This window comes from Haliotis rubra, unplaced genomic scaffold (assembly GCF_003918875.1).
Source record: "Haliotis rubra isolate DU_JTF1 unplaced genomic scaffold, ASM391887v1 Scf951, whole genome shotgun sequence".
Lineage (NCBI taxonomy): Eukaryota > Metazoa > Mollusca > Gastropoda > Lepetellida > Haliotidae > Haliotis > Haliotis rubra.
Window position 1 is genome coordinate 154,236 of NW_025767692.1, and position 22,135 is coordinate 176,370.

General features: G+C 43.4%; 1 protein-coding gene across 2 annotated transcripts in view; it reads left to right on the plus strand.

The window, feature by feature from the left end:
* LOC124264961 overlaps window positions 1–22,135 on the plus strand; it is a 37,462-nt gene that overhangs the window by 11,587 nt on the left and 3,740 nt on the right. For both annotated transcript variants that reach the window (XR_006895297.1, XM_046699746.1), the window contains exons 2-14: window positions 10,462–10,530; window positions 11,904–12,027; window positions 12,601–12,725; window positions 13,412–13,526; window positions 14,058–14,185; window positions 14,859–14,979; window positions 15,784–15,911; window positions 16,085–16,196; window positions 16,619–16,740; window positions 17,495–17,594; window positions 18,438–18,562; window positions 19,260–19,371; window positions 21,399–21,529. Coding sequence is in view for 1 of the 2 variants with exons in the window: in XM_046699746.1 (XP_046555702.1) it covers window positions 10,500–10,530; window positions 11,904–12,027; window positions 12,601–12,725; window positions 13,412–13,526; window positions 14,058–14,185; window positions 14,859–14,979; window positions 15,784–15,911; window positions 16,085–16,196; window positions 16,619–16,740; window positions 17,495–17,594; window positions 18,438–18,562; window positions 19,260–19,371; window positions 21,399–21,529 (1,474 nt within the window). In the remaining variant the exon portion in view is untranslated. The remainder of the gene's footprint in view (window positions 1–10,461; window positions 10,531–11,903; window positions 12,028–12,600; window positions 12,726–13,411; window positions 13,527–14,057; window positions 14,186–14,858; window positions 14,980–15,783; window positions 15,912–16,084; window positions 16,197–16,618; window positions 16,741–17,494; window positions 17,595–18,437; window positions 18,563–19,259; window positions 19,372–21,398; window positions 21,530–22,135) is intronic.

Consider the following 22,135-nt stretch of genomic DNA (forward strand, 5'->3'; position numbering starts at 1 on the left):
CGATCCCGTTAGTGAACCACACCTCCCGATCCTGTTCGTGAACCACACCATCCGATCCCGTTAGTGAACCACACCTCCCGATCCTGTTCGTGAACCACTCCATCCGATCCCGTTAGTGAACCACACCTCCCGATCCTGTTAGTGAACCACACCTCCCGATCCCGTTAGTGAGCCACACCATCCGATCCCGTTAGTGAACCACACCATCCGATCCCGTTAGTGAACCTCACCATCCGATCCTGTTAGTGAACAACACCATCCGATCCTGTTCGTGAACCACATCTTCCAATCCCGTTAGTGAACCACACCTCCCGATCCCGTTAGTGAACCACACCTCCCAATCCCTCTAGTGAACCACACTTCCCGATTCTGTTAGTGAACCACACCATCCGATCCCGTTAGTGAACCACACCTCCCGATCCTGTTCGTGAACCACACCATCCGATCCTGTTAGTGAACCACACCATCCGATCCTGTTAGTGAACCACACTTCCCGATCCTGTTAGTGAACCACACCTCCCGATCCCGTTAGTGAACCACACCTCCCGATCCCGTTAGTGAACCACACCTCCCGATCCTGTTATTGAACCACACCTCCCAATCCCTTTAGTGAACCACACTTCCCGATTCTGTTAGTGAACCACACCATCCGATCCCTGTTAGTGAACCACACCTCCCGATCCTGTTCGTGAACCACACCATCCGATCCCGTTAGTGAACCACACCTCCCGATCCCGTTAGTGAACCACACCATCCGATCCTGTTCAGTGAACCACACTTCCCGATCCTGTTAGTGAACCACACCTCCCGATCCCGTTAGTGAACCACACCTCCCTATCCCGTTAGTGAACAACACCTCCCGATCCCGTTAATGAACCACACCTCCCAATCCCTTTAGTGAACCACACTTCCCGATTCTGTTAGTGAACCACACCATCCGATCCCGTTAGTGAACCACACCTCCCGATCCCGTTAGTGAACCACACCTCCCGATCCTGTTCGTGAACCACTCCATCCGATCCCGTTCGTGAACCACTCCATCCGATCCCGTTAGTGAACCACACCTCCCGATCCTGTTAGTGAACCACACCTCCCGATCCCGTTAGTGAGCCACACCATCCGATCCCGTTAGTGAACCACACCATCCGATCCCGTTAGTGAACCTCACCATCCGATCCTGTTAGTGAACAACACCATCCGATCCTGTTCGTGAACCACATCTTCCAATCCCGTTAGTGAACCACACCTCCCGATCCCGTTAGTGAACCACATCTCCCAATCCCTTTAGTGAACCACACTTCCCGATTCTGTTAGTGAACCACACCATCCGATCCCGTTAGTGAACCACACTTCCCGATCCTGTTCGTGAACCACACCATCCGATCCTGTTAGTGAACTACACCACCCGATCCTGTTCGTGAACCACACTTCCCGATCCCGTTAGTGAACCACACCATCCGATCCCGTTAGTGAGCAACACCATCTGATCCCGTTAGTGAACCACACCATCCGATCCCGTTAGTGAACCACACTTCCCGATTCTGTTAGTGAACCACACCATCCGATCCCGTTAGTGAACCACACCTCCCGATCCTGTTCGTGAACCACACCATCCGATCCCATTAGTGAACCACACCTCCCGATCCCGTTAGTGAACCACACCATCCGATCCTGTTCGTGAACCACACTTCCCGATCCTGTTAGTGAACCACACCTCCCGATCCCGTTAGTGAACCACACCTCCCGATTCCGTTAGTGAACCACACCTCCCGATCCTGTTATTGAACCACACCTCCCAATCCCTTTAGTGAACCACACTTCCCGATTCTGTTAGTGAACCACACCATCCGATCCCGTTAGTGAACCACACCTCCCGATCCTGTTCGTGAACCACACCATCCGATCCCGTTAGTGAACCACACCTCCCGATCCCGTTAGTGAACCACACCATCCGATCCTGTTCGTGAACCACACTTCCCGATTCTGTTAGCACACCTCCCGATCCCGTTATTGAACCACACCTCCCAATCCCTTTAGTGAACCACACTTCCCGATTCTGTTAGTGAACCACACCATCCGATCCCGTTAGTGAACCACACCTCCCGATCCTGTTCGTGAACCACACCATCCGATCCCGTTAGTGAACCTCACCATCCGATCCTGTTAGTGAACAACACCATCCGATCCTGTTCGTGAACCACATCTTCCAATCCCGTTAGTGAACCACACCTCCCGATCCCGTTAGTGAACCACACCTCCCAATCCCTCTAGTGAACCACACTTCCCGATTCTGTTAGTGAACCACACCATCCGATCCCTTTAGTGAACCACACCTCCCGATCCTGTTAGTGAACCACACCATCCGATCCTGTTAGTGAACCACACCATCCGATCCTGTTAGTGAACCACTTCATCCGATCCCGTTAGTGAACCACACCTCCCGATCCCGTTAGTGAACCACACCTCCCGATCCCGTTAGTGAACCACACCTCCCGATCCCGTTATTGAACCACACCTCCCAATCCCTTTAGTGAACCACACTTCCCGATTCTGTTAGTGAACCACACCATCCGATCCTGTTAGTGAACCACACCTCCCGATCCTGTTCGTGAACCACACCATCCGATCCCGTTAGTGAACCACACCTCCCGATCCCGTTAGTGAACCACACCATCCGATCCTGTTCGTGAACCACACTTCCCGATCCTGTTAGTGAACCACACCTCCCGATCCCGTTAGTGAACCACACCTCCCTATCCCGTTAGTGAACAACACCTCCCGATCCCGTTAATGAACCACACCTCCCAATCCCTTTAGTGAACCACACTTCCCGATTCTGTTAGTGAACCACACCATCCGATCCCGTTAGTGAACCACACCTCCCGATCCTGTTAGTGAACCACACCTCCCGATCCTGTTCGTGAACCACTCCATCCGATCCGTTCGTGTTCCGATCCCGTTAGTGAACCACACCTCCCGATCCTGTTAGTGAACCACACCTCCCGATCCCGTTAGTGAGCCACACCATCCGATCCCGTTAGTGAACCACACCATCCGATCCCGTTAGTGAACCTCACCATCCGATCCTGTTAGTGAACAACACCATCCGATCCTGTTCGTGAACCACATCTTCCAATCCCGTTAGTGAACCACACCTCCCGATCCCGTTAGTGAACCACATCTCCCAATCCCTTTAGTGAACCACACTTCCCGATTCTGTTAGTGAACCACACCATCCGATCCCGTTAGTGAACCACACTTCCCGATCCTGTTCGTGAACCACACCATCCGATCCTGTTAGTGAACTACACCACCCGATCCTGTTCGTGAACCACACTTCCCGATCCCGTTAGTGAACCACACCATCCGATCCCGTTAGTGAGCAACACCATCTGATCCCGTTAGTGAACCACACCATCCGATCCCGTTAGTGAACCACACTTCCCGATTCTGTTAGTGAACCACACCATCCGATCCCGTTAGTGAACCACACCTCCCGATCCTGTTCGTGAACCACACCATCCGATCCCGTTAGTGAACCACACCTCCCGATCCCGTTAGTGAACCACACCATCCGATCCTGTTCGTGAACCACACTTCCCGATCCTGTTAGTGAACCACACCTCCCGATCCCGTTAGTGAACCACACCTCCCGATTCCGTTAGTGAACCACACCTCCCGATCCCGTTATTGAACCACACCTCCCAATCCCTTTAGTGAACCACACTTCCCGATTCTGTTAGTGAACCACACCATCCGATCCCGTTAGTGAACCACACCTCCCGATCCTGTTCGTGAACCACACCATCCGATCCCGTTAGTGAACCACACCTCCCGATCCCGTTAGTGAACCACACCATCCGATCCTGTTCGTGAACCACACTTCCCGATTCTGTTAGCACACCTCCCGATCCCGTTAGTGAACCACACCTCCCAATCCCTTTAGTGAACCACACTTCCCGATTCTGTTAGTGAACCACACCATCCGATCCCGTTAGTGAACCACACCTCCCGATCCTGTTCGTGAACCACACCATCCGATCCCGTTAGTGAACCACACCTCCCGATCCCGTTAGTGAACCACACCATCCGATCCTGTTCGTGAACCACACTTCCCGATTCTGTTAGCACACCTCCCGATCCCGTTAGTGAACCACACCTCCCGATCCCGTTAGTGAACTACACCTCCCGATCCTGTTCGTGAACCACACCTCCCGATCCTGTTCGTGAACCACACCACTCCGATCCCGTTAGTGAACCACACCTCCCGATCCCGTTAGTGAACTACACCTCCCGATCCTGTTCGTGAACCACACCTCCCGATCCTGTTCGTGAACCACACCACCCGATCCCGTTAGTGAACCACACCTCCCGATCCCGTTAGTGAACCACATCTCCCGATCCCGTTAGTGAACTACACCTCCCGATCCTGTTCGTGAACCACACTTCCCGATTCTGTTAGTGAACCACACCTCCCGATCCCGTTAGTGAACCACACCTCCCGATCCCGTTAGTGAACTACACCTCCCGATCCTGTTAGTGAACCACACCTCCCGATTCTGTTAGTGAACCACACCACTCCGATCCCGTTAGTGAGCCACACCTCCCGATCCTGTTAGTGAACCACACCTCCCAAACCTGTTAGTGAACCACACTTCCCAAACCTGTTAGTGCACCACACCATCCGAGGTGGGCAACGGACCGTTCTTTGACACATCTTTAAATATATATAATACCAATTTACAATCTTACAACAGCTCTGTATTTTCTTTGCGATATATTGTGTGAAAAGCTGCTGAAACCAAGATGTCAAGGATTGACTATTTAAACAAGAATGTGAAGGGTGAAAGCCTTGTAATCCGAGGCACTTGAAATATATAATGAACTACAACATTAGTATGAAATTATTGGCGATGTTTATATGATTGACAGATAGCACTTATTCCGTTGTTGCATGTTTTGGAGCTCTGGCATGGTCCAGTACATACGTAGCTGTAAGATAAGTACACGTAAGCCCGACTGTTAAGTCAAGACCCTGAAACTATATATAATAACTTTATGACGAATACATAACCTACGTGAAATACTTGTTCATGTTAGAAAATCTAAAGGAGCAGACCTATTTACCGTTTAGCCTTGAATTGACGTGAACATCTGTTTTATATGTAAAGTCCAGGTGTAGAAAAACGTCCAGTTTTCCAAAAACAATTACATCTCGCATAAAGGTTTCCTTTTTAACATGATGCAAATGTTGTTTGCCGAAAAATGATAATAGTTTTTAGCTTGTGTTAATAAAGACTTTAAGACCACCGAAATATTGCTGTCAACAAACGCATGGGTTAGGCAGTACGTCATCGGTAACACCTACGGTCACTGTGTAAAACATGTGTTATATGACCAGAGCTGTCATGGCACTGTGACCGAGAACCTTTGATTACCTTCTGTGTAAACAGACCAGTCATGATCAGTACCCATAACTGTCATGTTACCTTCTGTGAAACATCATCCGTCATGTGAGTCGATAACTATCATGACACCGTGTTTTGAATCGGGTACGATCGGGAGTACATGGGAACGGTGGAACGGTTCGTAGAAATTCTTCTTTTCCAAGTGAGACTCGGGCTCCCAGTAGTCTGTCTCACATCCCCCAGCCAGGATATTTTCCCTTCTACCTAAAACTTCCTTTAACCCCCTTTTTTTGGGGGGTTTATCATTTTCTAGGTGAGACCTACTTTTTGACCGACCCTTGCATTTGAATATGTTGCAGCGAGAACGAAATTATCCGTCGACCCCTGAAAGAGACATTGTGACATAAACCATAAACCAGGGTGCTAGTGACAACAAGCGAGCACAGATCTCATCCTGGTGATAAACAGTTCATGAATCTAGTCTGACATTGACCGATTAACCAAGGCCTGTATACATTGTTTTTAATGACGAGATGCATTAATAAATCTCGAAATGTTTTGACATTTGCATGACACTATGTTTTGATTTGAAATATACGTTTATGTTTATGACATGCGCGTTAAAAAGTGCATGTTTTTCACCTCCTTCGCGACATTAACAGAGGTCGCCAACCTCCTAAGCGACACATGCACTCAGTGTCATAAAGTTTTCCGTTAATGTCATTTATTATACAGTAAGGTCGATTGTTACCTATACACACTGTCATTTTATTGTATGGGCTTTCTGGAAATGTGTAATAAACGTTTATGCACGATCAACGTGTCAATGACGTCACATGAGAAACGTGCATTTTCATGTTTCACTTTCCTTTGTATGTGCACGTACAGATGTTGCAAAATAACGGAACAAGAATACGCATTTAAGCGACAATCCATATCATTTTATAAAAAAAACCAGCTTTGATTAGAATACAAATAAATTTAGGAAATGACTATATCGTGTGTGAATTGTTATTCAACAACCGTCTGTGGAAATCCTTGTCGAATACCTACCTAAATGTAGTTGTGCAAGAACAGTATGTCTTAACAGTATGATAAATAAAAAACAAATTACTCTTGTATGTAGAAATATATATTTAGATGTATGTCAATAGAATGTAGTTATAGATAAATAACACATAGATGCATTTGTTTATAATCATGTATTTATATGTAAATAGTTTGTAATTTAGTTGTAGATAACTAAGAGCAGCACTGTTTACAATAAGACATATGTAGTTGTATGGTAATATATGTAGTTGTCGGTAAATACCACCGAGTTGCACTTGCATATAGACATATATACTAAGTTGAATTTTAATTAGTAGTTGTAGATAAATATATGAAATACGTTGTACTTATCTTTATTCTTTGTACGACGTTTCAGAGATAATGAAGGAGCAAGAATTAGCTCTGAAAGGTTGAACAAAGAATAAAAAGCTGTTATCTATAAAAACGTGTCATGTATTCACCCAACATTTAAATGCCTTTCAAGAACTACACATGTATATTAGAAACTGGAGCTTGAAGACGTCACAATTAAGACCTCCGACTGAACCTCGAGGCAAATGACAACTTGTCAGGTTCGGTAATAATCACCTGTCAGGTATTGTCGGTGTACATTGAGACATGCAGGGATTACACAGTCTCACATTCATCACTAGACAGTCATACAATCATTAGTACTGATACACTCAATCTAAGCGACTGTGAGGTGAAAGGTGAAAGGGGAAGGCATCTTTGAAGGTGATGTAACAGAGTTGTCTGCCCTTTATCTTATGTCCGCAAGCCGATTCATTTAGATCCTTCTCGGAAAGGGATACGTACGGTTATATTGGTACTGGCTTATGTCTGGGAGTATTATTGGAGCCGCTGTTTGGATTACATTGAAAGGAATTCAGCTGAGGTAAAGTTGAACGAAATGTCGTTTTGTGCTCTGTATTAACAATATATTAATTGATCCTTCCATTTGAGCGTATATATTTCGTACGATCTTTTAAACTTGAATATTATTCTTCAGTCGACTGAGGATTTGCTGATTATGGGTTCAAGTTTTCTTTTGACACTATAATGAACCTTTACTTTGCGAGCACCAAAACCAATTGGGGGCATTATGGGCGAGCTGGCTAAGGCGCCAGGCTAGTTGTCCAGCGAGCTTGAGATGACGGGATCGAGCCCACCTGGGACCGGGTGTAAAAACCTTGGAGTCAACTTTGCGTGCAGACTCTCTCAGTGTTGTCACAACCCGTAGTGTACAGTACACAACCCTGTGCACTTAAAAGAACCCACGAATCCGTTGGTAAATGACCAGATGGTGGCCACATGAATACGTGCAAACACCTAGTTGCGGGTACAGCAACGTGCAGTAAACTTGGACAAAGTGCTGTGACTACGTGTCCCAGTCCACCCTGCTGTGAATGGGTACCTCGTGAGAAAGCCACATTACCTCGTTGCGCCTAGTGCCTGCAAGAGTTGTATGGTCCCCAGGGAGTTGAGATTGATAATACATTGTGTCGTTTGAGACTGACATCCAATGCTCGAGGGTAAAACAAAGCGCCTTTGAGCAGGTGATCTGGATATTTGCGCTATATAAATAGATATAAATAAAATAAATAAATAAAATAAATAAATGCTCGTGGGTTGCACCAAAGTGGAAAACATCGTAACCCTGCACCACTTTGGGCTTTCCTATATCCACTACTTTCATGTCCACGTCCTAGAACTACGTCGTTGAAGTGGTCACCATGTGTTTTAGGTTGTAATTCTGTACTTTTTCTTTACCTTGCTTGAGGGCACGTGTGGCCCAGTTGGTCTAACATTCGCTATGCAAAAGTGCGTCTCTTGGGCCCGCCTGCAACCTAAATCGTGGGTTTAAATCCACGTTTGCCGATGATTTTTCTAGGTTTGTCAGCACCCTAGCCGTCCTCGTGGATGTAAAGGGGTGGTGTTGTAGCCTAGTGGGTAAAGCGTTCGCTAGTCACGCCGAAGACCCGGGTTCGAGTCCCCACATGGGGGAAAGCCTATTTCTAGTGTCCCCCGCCGTGATATTGCTGGAATATTGCTAAAAGCGGCGAAAACTTGCTTAACTGCATCACATCCGCCTTATTTAAAACCTCAGTTTTGATTTAAATATATATCAGGTAAATCAAATTAGCTTTCGAATCTTGTTTCCTTGTTATTTTACATCAGCGGACATTTGTATTTATGCATGGAAATGAAGGCTTGACCGAACATTCAGGCGTACCCAGCGTGCATGTTGTACTGAGGCCAAGGGACGTAATTCCCGTGGGAAGTACACACTCTCTTGACATCTCAAAGCCTCTGTGAGACCTCTCTGGTCATGAAATGGAATGATTTATTGGACAATGACATGTTTCGTGCTTTCACATGAATACCATATAAAACCTGTCAAAACCTATCAAAAATTTTCACACTTACCAAGTGATCACATGTGTAGCGGCTCGACATCAAGAACCCGAACTTATTGTAAAAGACAGACATATGGTCAGTTTAACCAACTTAACAGCATCAGCTATTCTTTGGAATGACATAATTCTGTATACGGCATTAGTTGTCAGACGACTAAACCAAGATTCAACAGTGACATGGTGCATTTAAATTATTATGACGAACTGGATTCAATGTCACGGATTGAGGAATGCGTCCCTGTGTGTGTGTGTGTGCGTGCGTGCGTGCGCGTATGTATGTATGTATGTATGTATGTATGTATGTATGTATGTATGTATGTATGTAAGTATGTATGTGCCGAGTAGCGTCCCTTATGTGCTAGAATGGTAATGATCCTTCGCTTGTTATTTTTCTGACATGACTGACTTGCATCACAATAACAGTGATGTCGAGATTACGGACTATTTATCCTATACCAAGTTAACAGTGATGTCGTGATTACGGACTATTTATCCTATACCAAGTTATTAGTGATGTCGAGATTACGGACTATTTATCGTATACCAAGTTAACAGTGATGTCGTGATTACGGACTATTTATCCTATACCAAGTTAATAGTGATGTCGTGATTACGGACTATTTATCCTATACCAAGTTATCAGTGATGTCGTGATTACGGACTATTTATCCTATACCAAGTTAATAGTGATGTCGTGATTACGGACTATTTATCCTATACCAAGTTAACAGTGATGTCGTGATTACGGACTATTTATCCTATACCAAGTTATCAGTGATGTCGAGATTACGGACTATTTATCCTATACCAAGTTAATAGTGATGTCGTGATTACGGACTATTTATCCTATACCAAGAGAAACAGTGATGTCGTGATTACGGACTATTTATCCTATACCAAGTTATCAGTGATGTCGAGATTACGGACTATTTATCCTATACCAAGTTAATAGTGATGTCGAGATTACGGACTATTTATCCTATACCAAGTTAACAGTGATGTCGTGACTACGGACTATTTATCCTATACCAAGTTATCAGTGATGTCGAGATTACGGACTATTTATCCTATAGCAAGTTATCAGTGATGTCGAGACAACGTAAAATATATTGACTGTAGTTGTTTCCGGCGTTATAGACATGAAGTTGTTATGCAGTACAGTCAAGAAAATTAACTTTTTGTTTAACTTTGTAGCCAGTGTTGTCGAATAACGTAATATTCATTGATCAGTGACTGTTTGATTGTTTCATAGACATTTACATGTAGAATTTCCGTAATATACTATCACAGAGATATCTATCGCTGTCTTTCTTTACAACATCGTGATAATCTATTTTTTTGCTACAAGTGTTGATAACATAAAGTTCTGTTCTCTTGATAACATTACCACCTATGTCACAGATAGATCGATTAGAATGGAATAACGGATGACGGTGTGGTTGAAAGAAATCAATATTTTGGCATAATCTGACATTTACTGTTGACACAATATACTGTAAAACTGAAAACGTGGGGACCGATGCCATACTACAGTAGACAGTTATGAATGAAGACGTCATATATAAACTGTTTCTTTTATGTTTCAGGATTTCAACAATAAACAGTTGTACAGTAACAAGCAAAGATGATGTGCAATACTCTGCTGAATTTAGCAGGTAAAACATGGGCTTACAGTGTATGAGTGAGTCATATCACGGCGTAGCATTTTTATATGGAAGGAAAGCTGCATTTTCTATAAGCGATTTTCTTGGGTTGGGGCATATTATTTACATTATTTTATAACTGTGTAAACTATCAAAACGACTTGCTGACTTAGATTTGTACACAGGGTTGACATCATAGAAAAAAACGCATATTGAAATCAAGTTTTACATATATTTGTCAACAATAACTTCACAGAATACCTATTTTATTTTTAAGACAAAAAGCCCTGTAGACAACGATTTAAATATGACATCGTTCAAAACAGTAATGTAGTGCAAGTCGTTTTTTTCTATCAGTCAAGAAACATCATTTCATCAGTGGACGTGGTCTACGTTTTCGGTTTATGGAAACACTAAGGGATGTCCGCTGATGTAAAATAACAAGGAAACAAGATTAGAAAGCTAAATTGATTTACCTGATATATATTTAAATCAAAACTGAGGTTTTGAATAAGGCGGATGTGATGCCGTTTAGCATGTTTTAACATCCACGCGTGAGTGAGTGAGTGAGTGAATTTAGTTTTACGCCGCTTTTAGCAATATTCCAGCAATATCACGGCGGGGGACACCAGAAATGGGCTTCACACATTGTACCCATGTGGGGAATCGAACCCGGGTTTGCGGAATGACGAGCGAACGCTTGGAAACGCTAAGTGAAAGAAAAATCACTTATATTCTGAATCAAATGCCACCGTATTGCAAGAGCTGACCTATTGGATCGTGTGGTCAGGGTAGGAAGTTCATTCGATTATGTGGTGTCTTCTGTGTGGGTCGTCCTCACAATCAGTAACTGGGATGTCAAGTCCACATAAAATAAACAAAGAAATAAAGTAAATATTTCATCAAACATATTTTAACAAATCCCGTTGAAGCATTTTTGTAAACAATTTTATCCGTAAAATAGCATCAGCCAACTAAATTGGGTTTCAACTGTACAGAATTGCAGTCAGTTAATATATTTAGTCGATTTGGAATAATTCATTTTCGAACAAACCAAGTTTCCGATAAACATGTGCACCTGTGCGTCATTTATCGATTAAGTTTCAACTGGCAAAACACTCACAGAATTGTTCATAAACCTTCCAAAGTATTCTAAAGATAAGCCTCTAGGATGAAACCTGACATCCATGACACATTCAGTACTACGTGTTGACGACGTGATGTCATCAGAGAGGCGTCAGTTTACAAGCGAGAATGTGTATGTCGTTATAGTATGACGTAACATATGTCAATGTAGGCGTTTGTGTGTATGTCGGTACATGATATGTAATAATGATTAAGTAGGACATGTGTAGTTATCAAACAGTGCTCGCTTTTCCTGACAGTGTGGACGGTGTTGGTGGTGTTGGCCGCGGGCTGCGATGAACGGTGCACGTCGGCGTTCCAGCAACGTCTAGCAGAAGCAGCACAGGGCGGCAATGCTTCATCCTCCCTACAGAGGAGCTGCGAGTACGTGACACCTTCTTTTCTCGCGTTATATTATTTATTTATTTATTTATTTATTTATTTATTTGTTTGTTTGTATGTTTGTTTGTTTGTTTGTTGTTAAAAGCCGCACTCAGCAATTTTCCCGCTACATGGCGGCGGTCTGCAAATAATCGAGTCTGGACCATAGCATGTGTTGTGTACAAATTACTTTAATTATGCATAGTTGGACAAGTAACATATAACTCCAATACAATAACCAACCAAATATGGACACAGAGTGAAATATAAGTATATTACGTGTCACTAATTTGTATTGTGTGTTTCTACGTATAAAACATCAACGCGGGAGAAACCCGAGTCTCAAATGTCAGACTAGGCATAACATGCAAAACAGACCCTCTACAATCTGTTCCCTTATTTCTGTCTGTCAGTATATTATTTGTGGCCCATAGACTGGAAATACCGTATATTTAATGAAATCATTACACAATCATTATTATAAAAAGATGCAATACACAGAAACCATCTCATTTGTTTTGATTTCACAAACTCGTTGTTATGAATGTAACTCAGCTGTCATTGATCCGGTGCCAGGGCCATCAAACTACACCTCCAGTGCCTGGGTGAGATCCGGCCCAACTGTAACACCAACCAAATACAGATGGTCAACAACACCATCATCTCCATGCAGGCCAACTACGACAGGTCCTGCACCGAGGGTGGGTACCGTAGTCACTCTGTTTGACGACGCTGTGAGAGCCGCTGGTTCTTACCGTTGATGATAGAAACAAATGTTTATCATTATGCCACTAAAAACATTTTTTTCATAAAAAGCCAAACGTTAATCCGGTAGTTAATCCGGATCAATCAAGTCTGTTCTCATATAACAGTACCGTAACGTAACATTAGACTGTACACTGTAGATGTGTATGTGTGTTTTACGTGTGTGTGTGTGTGTGTGTGTGTGTGTGTTTCACGTACGTGTGTTTCCTGGGTGCATATGTGTGTGCGTGCGTGCTTGTGTTGTGTCACAATGACGAAAACTTCAACAGTAACGTCCACTGTAGATAATATACTCGCAAGCTCGGTCGATATTGTTTTACTCAGGTCAATAAAAACCGATATCGACCTCTACAAGAGTCTATAATTGTTTTATTATATAATGAAAGAGAAACGGGTTTGATCTGATTGGCTGAAAAGCTGGGGAAGTACCTTCGTACGGGATTCCTTGTCTATTTTTAGTAACCCAAGTCAATATCGTAATTTATCAGAAAACTCAAGTCAATATCGTGTTTTGTAGTCAATCATGTGACGGTCTTTTGACCAATCTTGGTACAGGAAAAGTACTACCTATATAATAAATGTGTTTGTTTCACATATACATAGTATGTGCGGTGTTTTCCAGGAAGTGCCACGGCGGACGTTGCTAACTGTGGAACACGCTACATGGTCTGCAACGAGAAGTTCAACACCACCTTCTTCCCCGCCCTCAATGCGTATGATCTAACAGCAGCATGCGGGTGAGTGTAACACCGCTAACTTGCAAAGGAAATATTTGTTTGAGGGGTTGGTGATTTATTAATAATGTTACGTCATCTACAATGATTGTCTTCCTATTCATAATAATGTAGCACAAGCATGATTCAAATGTTTTTACACGAAATAATAGTGTTTGTGAGAATAGTCAGGAAAACTAACACGACTGACAAACAGAAGATCCGGATTTTCAGCAACCCATGCTTGTTGTAAGTAAGAGGCGACTAAGAAGGTCGGGTAGTCAGGCTTGCTGACTTGGTTGTCATGGTATCCCAGTTGCCTAGATCGATGCTCACGCTGTTGATCACTGTATTGTCTGGTCGATTATTTGCAAACCGCCGCCATATAGCTGGAAAATTGCTGAGTGCGGCTTAAACAACAAACAAACAAAATCCAACCTCAATGACCCCTATCTCCCTGTTGGGCCACGGACATGTACGAGTATTCACGAATGACATTCCGTATGTAACGAAGCAAAACTGATTATCATGTTTCATGCTTGCCCCGCTCACCAGCTCCCTGAACAACTACACGGAGTGTGTGGAGTCGCTCCTGACGTCCCCCGACTGCTCTCAGTATGCGGGCTACGCCGTCAACACCATCAACGGCATCAGGTCCCGCTACTCTTCCACTTGCGAGGGAGGTGAGTAATAAGAGTTATCCCCCTTACAGATCGACCAAGCCTATTTACAATGTAAGCATGAACTCTTAGTCTCTGAAATGATAAAGGCAACGACATTTGACCTATAAACGGACCCTGTGACGTGTTAATCTATACTAGCACCATTGAGAGCTCAAACATTGCAGAAAGGGCTGATTGAAAAGAATGATTCCGTTTATGTGAGACACAAAATTGTCTACCAAGTCTGTGTGGTACATACTTTCTTTGGAAGAGAAGATTCTTATCTATTCTTTGTCTATACGATGATTTGTTTCGTAAAATATGCCATTCTTACTACTGTTTTTTTTCAAAATAAAACTAATGAAGTCCCTCTGCAGGGTGACTGTGTGGGGTTACGTCTGATGTATCATATGGGGCAAATGCTTTACTTTCCTGTTACATTCTTTGGTAGAAAGAATAAGTTCATTTATCGCCTAAGACGTCACAGTATAATAGACGAATAATATATTCTAGATTTCAGTAACACATTTCGATATTTTAAGCACACACATTCGGAGTACCCTTCTTAGAATTTCTCAGTTTTTAACCCGTCACACCATGCAGCATCTTAAGCCTGGGCACCTGGACTCTAGAACCTTGGAGCATCGTTCCTCTTCGAACTAAATGTGTAATGAATACATTTATGTACTCGCAGACACCGCAGCAACTGGAGCCAACATGGCACGTTGTCTTAATGGAACCATGGAGTGCTTCACAACCTTTAACAGGACGTTCTTCCCATCTGTCCGGAAGTCAGACATGAGGCTCATGTGCAGGTCAGGTCAAGTAAATAATTCCGGTCGTGTTGTATCGTATCCGTAATAGAGGGTCGACAATACGTGAATGTTTCAGATATATATACTATGACATTGTCATAAGAGTCTAGCTTAGTGAGTGAGTTGGGTTTTACGCCGCTTTAGCAATATTCCAGTAATATCACGGAAATGGGCTTCACACATTGTACCCATGTGGGGAAGTGAACCCGGGCCTTCGACGTAACGAGCGAACGCTGTAACCACTAGGCTTGCCCACCGCCCCAGAATCTAGATTAAGATATTTTTAAGTGAGTGAGGTGGGTGAGCCGTTTTGAAGAGTATTCCCGTCATATCACAGCGTGTCAACTTCATGTCCAAGGAAAACCTGAAATGATGCAGGTCTCTGACGTTATCACTTACCGGCATATATGGTGACGACTGACCTTGAAACATTTGAACACAATCATAACTTTCTGGCGTCTCCAGAGGACGAAACCCTGCACAGCGAATCGTGGCGCCCTGGACGCCTGGGTCACTCATGCCTTTTTCGCAGCGTTAGGGAATTCTGGGAATTAGGGCGATGGAATACCCTAGAGGTAAAGAGTTCGCCTGTTAAGCCTAAAGTCCAGGTTTAAATCCCCCCAAAATGTAAAAAAAAGTAGAGCCGTCCTTGACAATGCTTCAGTATTGCTGAGCGAGGTAAACCCAAATTCAGTCATCCATTCTTAACCCCTCTTATTCAAAACTACCTTGCTGTCGTATCAGTTCCTGTTTAATGCGACCCATGATTACACCATGTTGACGATTTACTGTGTTTATATGTAGTTCTGTGTCCAACTACTCCAAGTGCATCAACGCCCTGGCTGCTGACCCGTCTTGCCATCAGTACACAGCTCAGGCTGTCTCAAGCATACAGGTGCTCGAACAACAACACAAGGTGGCGTGCGGAGAAGGTAGGTAACTCTTTAAACGGGGAATAGCTCTTGTATCAAGGAAAGCGCTGCAGTGATGAACGGTTTGATTGAAATGTGAAATATTTTGTCGTGAAGATATTTTGTATATTAATCACGACAAGCAAACAATGATTACTGTCCACGTAACTTGAGTCTGATGTCATTACGTTTAGATGGCGGGACGAAAGCCACTGAGTGTTTGAGAAGCTTCAGGGAATGTTATCAACACTTCAATGAAACCTTCAACCCAGCTGTCAAGACCATGAACATTGAGAAACTCTGCCAGTAAGTCTTTTACACACCACTGATTGGTATTCTAGTGGGTGTCGTTTTATATAACAGGCAGTAAATGTTTGTGTAATTGCTTCAAATCAAACAATTTTGAGTGTGAAAGGAAGTTCAGAACAATGGCATTTTAATCCTTAAAATATTTTGCTGCAGAAAAAACTAACTCACTTCTCTTTCTCTTACTGATATTTTCTTGCATTTATCGTACGTTGAGTTCAGGGAAAGGGACGATAGTGTAAAAGCTAATTAATACCAGCAACAGTTCACACAAATGGATCGTGTAAATCCACGTAGGAGGGTTGAGGTACATAGGACGTCTAAGCAGGACCCAGTATCTCTGGATCAGTTCATGATCATCATCCTGTTTACACAAAGAAACCGAATCTTGTGAAATGTAATGGAACCTTTCTCTTCTGTAGGTCAATGGACGAATACAAGGTGTGTTCAGTTGGAATCCCCGACGAATGTGACACGTACCTGGGCCAGTCCGTTGACGGTCTGGACAGGATGCAGGCTCAGTACTCGCAGTACTGCACCCCAGGTAGGCAATACTCTCAGTACTGCACCCACATAAGCTGGCTATACCGTCAGTACTGCACCCACTGTAGTACTGCTGGCTATACTGTCAGTACTGCAACCAGATACGCAATACTTGACTATACTGCAACCAGGCGTTGACTATACTAGCAGCACTGCACCCCATGTAAGCTTGCAATACTGGCAGTACAGCATCCAAGGTACACTCATTATGCGCTCTGTATTACACCTCAGGTAGGCTGGCTACGCTAATAGTAATGCACCCAGGTAAGCTTGCAATACTCGTAGTACTGCAACCCCAGTAAGCTGGTTAAACTCGTTACAGTGCACCCCAGGTAAGCTGCTTGTATTCTCAGTACTGCGCCCAGGTTAGTCGGCTATACTGGCAGTAATGCACCAAGGTAAACTGTTTGTATTCTCAGTACTGCGCACCGGTGAAGCTGGCTATACTCTCAGTACTAGACCCCAGGTAAACTGCTAGTATTATCAGTACTACAACCCTGCTGGCTATAGGTAGTGAACTATACTCATGCCAATAATGGTTGTCACCCCCATCAAAATTTTTTTATTGGAGAGGGGGTGTGGGGGTGGGTTGGGGAGGGGTGACAACCATTATTGGCATGAGTATATATTGAAGGCTTGACATGGGTATCTGCTGAAAGACCCTACCCAAAACCCCACTCCCCACCCCAACCCTCAGCGTCCTTCTGGGCTGTATTGCAACCTGTAAAATCTATTTTTGTATCATGTATTTCCAGAGAACAAGAAGATATTTGGCTGCGCCCCCCTGTCCTTGTGTAACCGCAACCTCATCGGCAACCTCACCGTCAGCGGCGCTGAATCAGGCATGCTCTGCATGTAAGTACGTTTTGTTCTTCCTGCTCTTCCACGCATCGCTTCGGGAAACAGGAACCACATAACAATAGGAAGCGAGATCAGAATTGCTATAATTTAATAATATTCTGAATGTTACGTAGTGTTATGGGAAAGTTACTTTGATGTGAGGGAATATTGGACTCTATGTTCATGAAGCTTCAGAGACCGCACTCACTCTCAGGCTCCTTGAACTCGTCATGCGCATGTGTCTCTACGTCATGACATTACTTCAAAATGTATGTTGTCGCGTTACGAAGAGACATAGTTCCCGTGTGGTCCTGTTACTGTGACTCTGTTTGTGTGTAAAGCTATGGAATCCTGGAAGGGACATTGTCGCGTTGTCGCATTGTCGCGTTGTCGCCCTCTCAAATACAAGCAAAATGAAGCAAATTAACCAAAACGCGACATCGCGACAAATGGGCGAAATGTCGCGTTGTCGCGATGTCGCGTGTCGCGTTTTGGTTTATTTTGCCTCACTTTTCTTGTTTTTGAGAGGGCGACAATGCGACATATCGACAATGTCCCTTCTCGGATTCCATATAAAGCTGTAAGTATCCCAAGCCATTAGTATGTGACGCTGTAAGTAGGTGGCATTCTTAGCATACGATTCTGTCATAGTGTAACACTGTCTCTATGTTCAGCTGTTTTCCTGTGTGGATGTCAGTATATGTCGCTGTTGGTTAACAAGGCGCGTACAAGTATTGCTGTTAGGCTGTGTTTATTCTGAATTCTGAGCAATCAGACAATCAGCAATCTGTCACTCAATAGTTATCTGAAAGCCCAATGGTGACTGTGTTGAAACGTATTGCTATCCCTGTCCCCCAGGGTACTGGAGACGTACTTCCCCTGTGTGGACGAGGCAGTCAAGCAATGCCACCTGTCTGGGGACGGGATCTCGGCCATCTCCTTCCGTGACCTTGGCCTCCTCTCGTCCAGATACTGCCGGTCAGGTGAGATCTCGCGTGGATATTAGATGGAATATAGATGTGGATTAAGTTGTCATCCAGACCCTGAAACAATTAGACACAATGAAACCCAATGCATGTCTAGAATATGTGGCAAGTCTAGATTACCACGAGACCCTGAAACACATAGACACAATAAAAAAAACAATGCATGTCTAGAATATGTGGCAAATCTAGATTACCACAGTTCCTGTAAATGAAGAAACTCACTGTGCTCCTTTTTATATTATCTATGTCTATAACTGGTTATTATGCTTATAACTGTATTATTTTCTGTCAAATATGTTCATTTCAGAGACGGGATGTCAGTCTTAATAAGTTGCAGATAGTCTATGTTTACTGACACACAATCACAAGGCACAATAAACTTTAACTCGAAGGATAAAAAACGATTTTAGTAGTAAATATTTACTCGCGTGACAAAAGGTAATGAAAATTTGTCGAACTGACATTTTTGTGTTTCATTATACCATTTCTAAATTGCGTGTGTTACAGTATATTAACTATGACTAAGCCCCTAGTAGGTCTAGTATCACTTTGTGGACAAATCTGGCGATACAGAAACACAGCAACACATTCATGTAAAATCCCCGTACATTTAGACACGTCAGATCTGTCCTGTGATGCTCTGTAAGGAATGTCAGGTTGAATGTTGTTGCAGACACATGTTCTAATGTTGCAGTGTTGGCGAACCCCGCCATCAAGAGCTGCATGAACTTCATGCAGTGTCACGCCGCCCTGGACCTCACTAACATGAGTCCAGGCATGATGGTGGAAGGAACCTACTGGTGCCAGTGAGTTGGATAGATGCCTAGATAGTCCGTATAGGATATATGTATAGGATATAATATACTGAGAGAAGTGGTCCTTTATTATTTTCCAGTTTTCATCGCCACAGCGCTTTTCAAAACTGGTGATGAAAACTGGAAAATAATAAAGGAACTCATGAATTTTCCTGTGTTCCTTTATTTGTTTCTCTCAGTATATATAGAAAGGTACATACCTTGATACTAGTATACTAGATAGCGTGGAGAAGCATGCATGACTGGATACATAAATACAATGTACTATGTGGCCAGATAGCTAGAGATCTGAAGCCTGTTATCGTATATGGTCATGTAACTAGATACAAGAAGTCTCTTGATGAATATTTTTATAGATAGCAATATACTTGTTGCAGTTGGTGTCTAAATTGCTAGATACTGGTAGTCTGTTGATTTATATAAGTTAGATGGCTAGATACTTATAGCCTGTTGATGTTTATGTGGCTAGATAGATAGATACCTGAAGTCTGCTGACTTGTCATTTGATTTATGGGTGGCTGCATAACTATATACTAGTAATCTGTTAATGTATTAGGGATATATATTTCTTGGCATAGGTGAGTGAGTTAAGTTGTACGCCGCACTCAGCAATATTCCATATTCTATATGGCGGCGGTCTTTAAATAATCGAGTCTGGATCAGACACGACAGTCCAGGAACAGCATGAGCATCGTTCTACCAACGATGACAAGTGTCAACCCAGTCAGCGGGTCTGACTACCTGATCCCATTAGTCGCCTCTTACAACAAGCAGGGGTTATTGAAAATTAATTCTAACCCGGATCTTCAGGGGCGTCTTGTATAGTCATCCAAACAGCGAGATGGTAATATTCTGTTAATGCATACAGGTCTCGATATCTAAATACAATTGCACTGTATTGATGAACAAGTGGTTTGATGACTAGGTACTAGTTCTCAGTAAATTTAGGTAATATGGTTGACGTGTTTGCGAATTCTTTTTTCTTTCTTAACTTATTGATTGTCGATGATCATTTTGTTTTGAAAAGTTATTCAATGCTATTTCAATCGTATGGATTTGGAAAAATCGCACGTGGACGATGACGTTTCAATGTAAGCGACATAACACTGCGCCTGACACACGTGGACGATGACGTTTCAATGTAAGCGACTTAACACTGCGCCTGACACACGGGTGACGATAACGTTTCAATGTAAGCGACATAACACTGCGACTGACACACGGGTGACGATGACGTTTCAATGTAAGCGACATAACACTGCGCCTGACACACGGGTGACGATGACGTTTCAATGTAAGCGACATAACACTGCATAAAACTGCCCTGACTCACGGGTGACGATAACGTTTCAATGTAAGCGACATAACACTGCGCCTGACACACGGGTGACGATGACGTTTCAATGTAAGCGACATAACACTGCGCCTGACACACGGGTGACGATGACGTTTCAATGTAAGCGACATAACACTGCGCCTGACACACGGGTGACGTTTCAATAACGACATAACACTGCGCCTGACACACGGGTGACGATGACGTAAGCGACATAACACTGCGCCTGACACACGGGTGACGATGACGTTTCAATGTAAGCGACATAACACTGCGCCTGACACACGGGTGACGATGACGTTTCAATGTAAGCGACATAACACTGCGCCTGACACACGGGTGACGATAACGTTTCAATGTAAGCGACATAACACTGCGCCTGACACACGGGTGACGATGACGTTTCAATATAAGCGACATAACACTGCGCCTGACACACGGGTGACGATGACGTTTCAATATAAGCGACATAACACTGCGCCTGACACACGGGTGACATAACGTTTCAATATAAGCGACATAACACTGCGCCTGACACACGGGTGACGATGACGTTTCAATATAAGCGACATAACACTGCGCCTGACACAAGGGTGACGATGACGTTTCAATGTAAGCGACATAACACTGCGCCTGACACAAGGGTGACGATGACGTTTCAATGTGGTTTATTGTTGTCCAGCTACATGGAGTCGTCGCTCATGTGCAGCTCTCGGCTCATCAACGCCGGCCAGTGTAACGTCCAGAACAGGAACGACATGATCAACAACATCCAACGTCTACGTCAGATGCAACAGGCGACGTGTACAATAAGTAGGTGGAACAGCTCATCAAATGTCAAAGCAGTTTCCCGTAAAACATTGTTTAATGCTTTTAGTTACGTCAATTTTCTGCTTTTGTTTTCTCATTTTTAAAAATCTTCTTTCCATATTTGAACCCTGACAGTCAAGCTTGTTTCGAGTTCAATTCCTAGTCTTAATATCGCAACTAGCGGTGCTGTCAAGTTGAAATTAATTGTCTCTATACTGAGAAAATCGAGAAAAAAATGAACACAACCCGGTAACCTCGTTTCTGACTGGAATTTTTCATTGGCCATAGAAATTATTTTTGTCTCTCTTATTCTGAAGTGCTTGACATTGACAACATGTATATGTACCTACGTTGATTGGCAGCTGAATGATGGATCGATGAAAACATGGTTCAGAGCAATGGATCTTTTTCCATTTTTGTCTTTTTGTTAATTGTCTGTTCTTTGTCAGTCGTACATGATTAATGTATGCATTCATTGCCATGATATATATGATACATATTTTATCTTAAGATATAGTTTATTAATTGTCTTTATCCTTTTCTAGTTACCTTACTTAATTCTAAGATGATTATTCATTATGTACCATTGTGTATTCATCGTTGTACCGG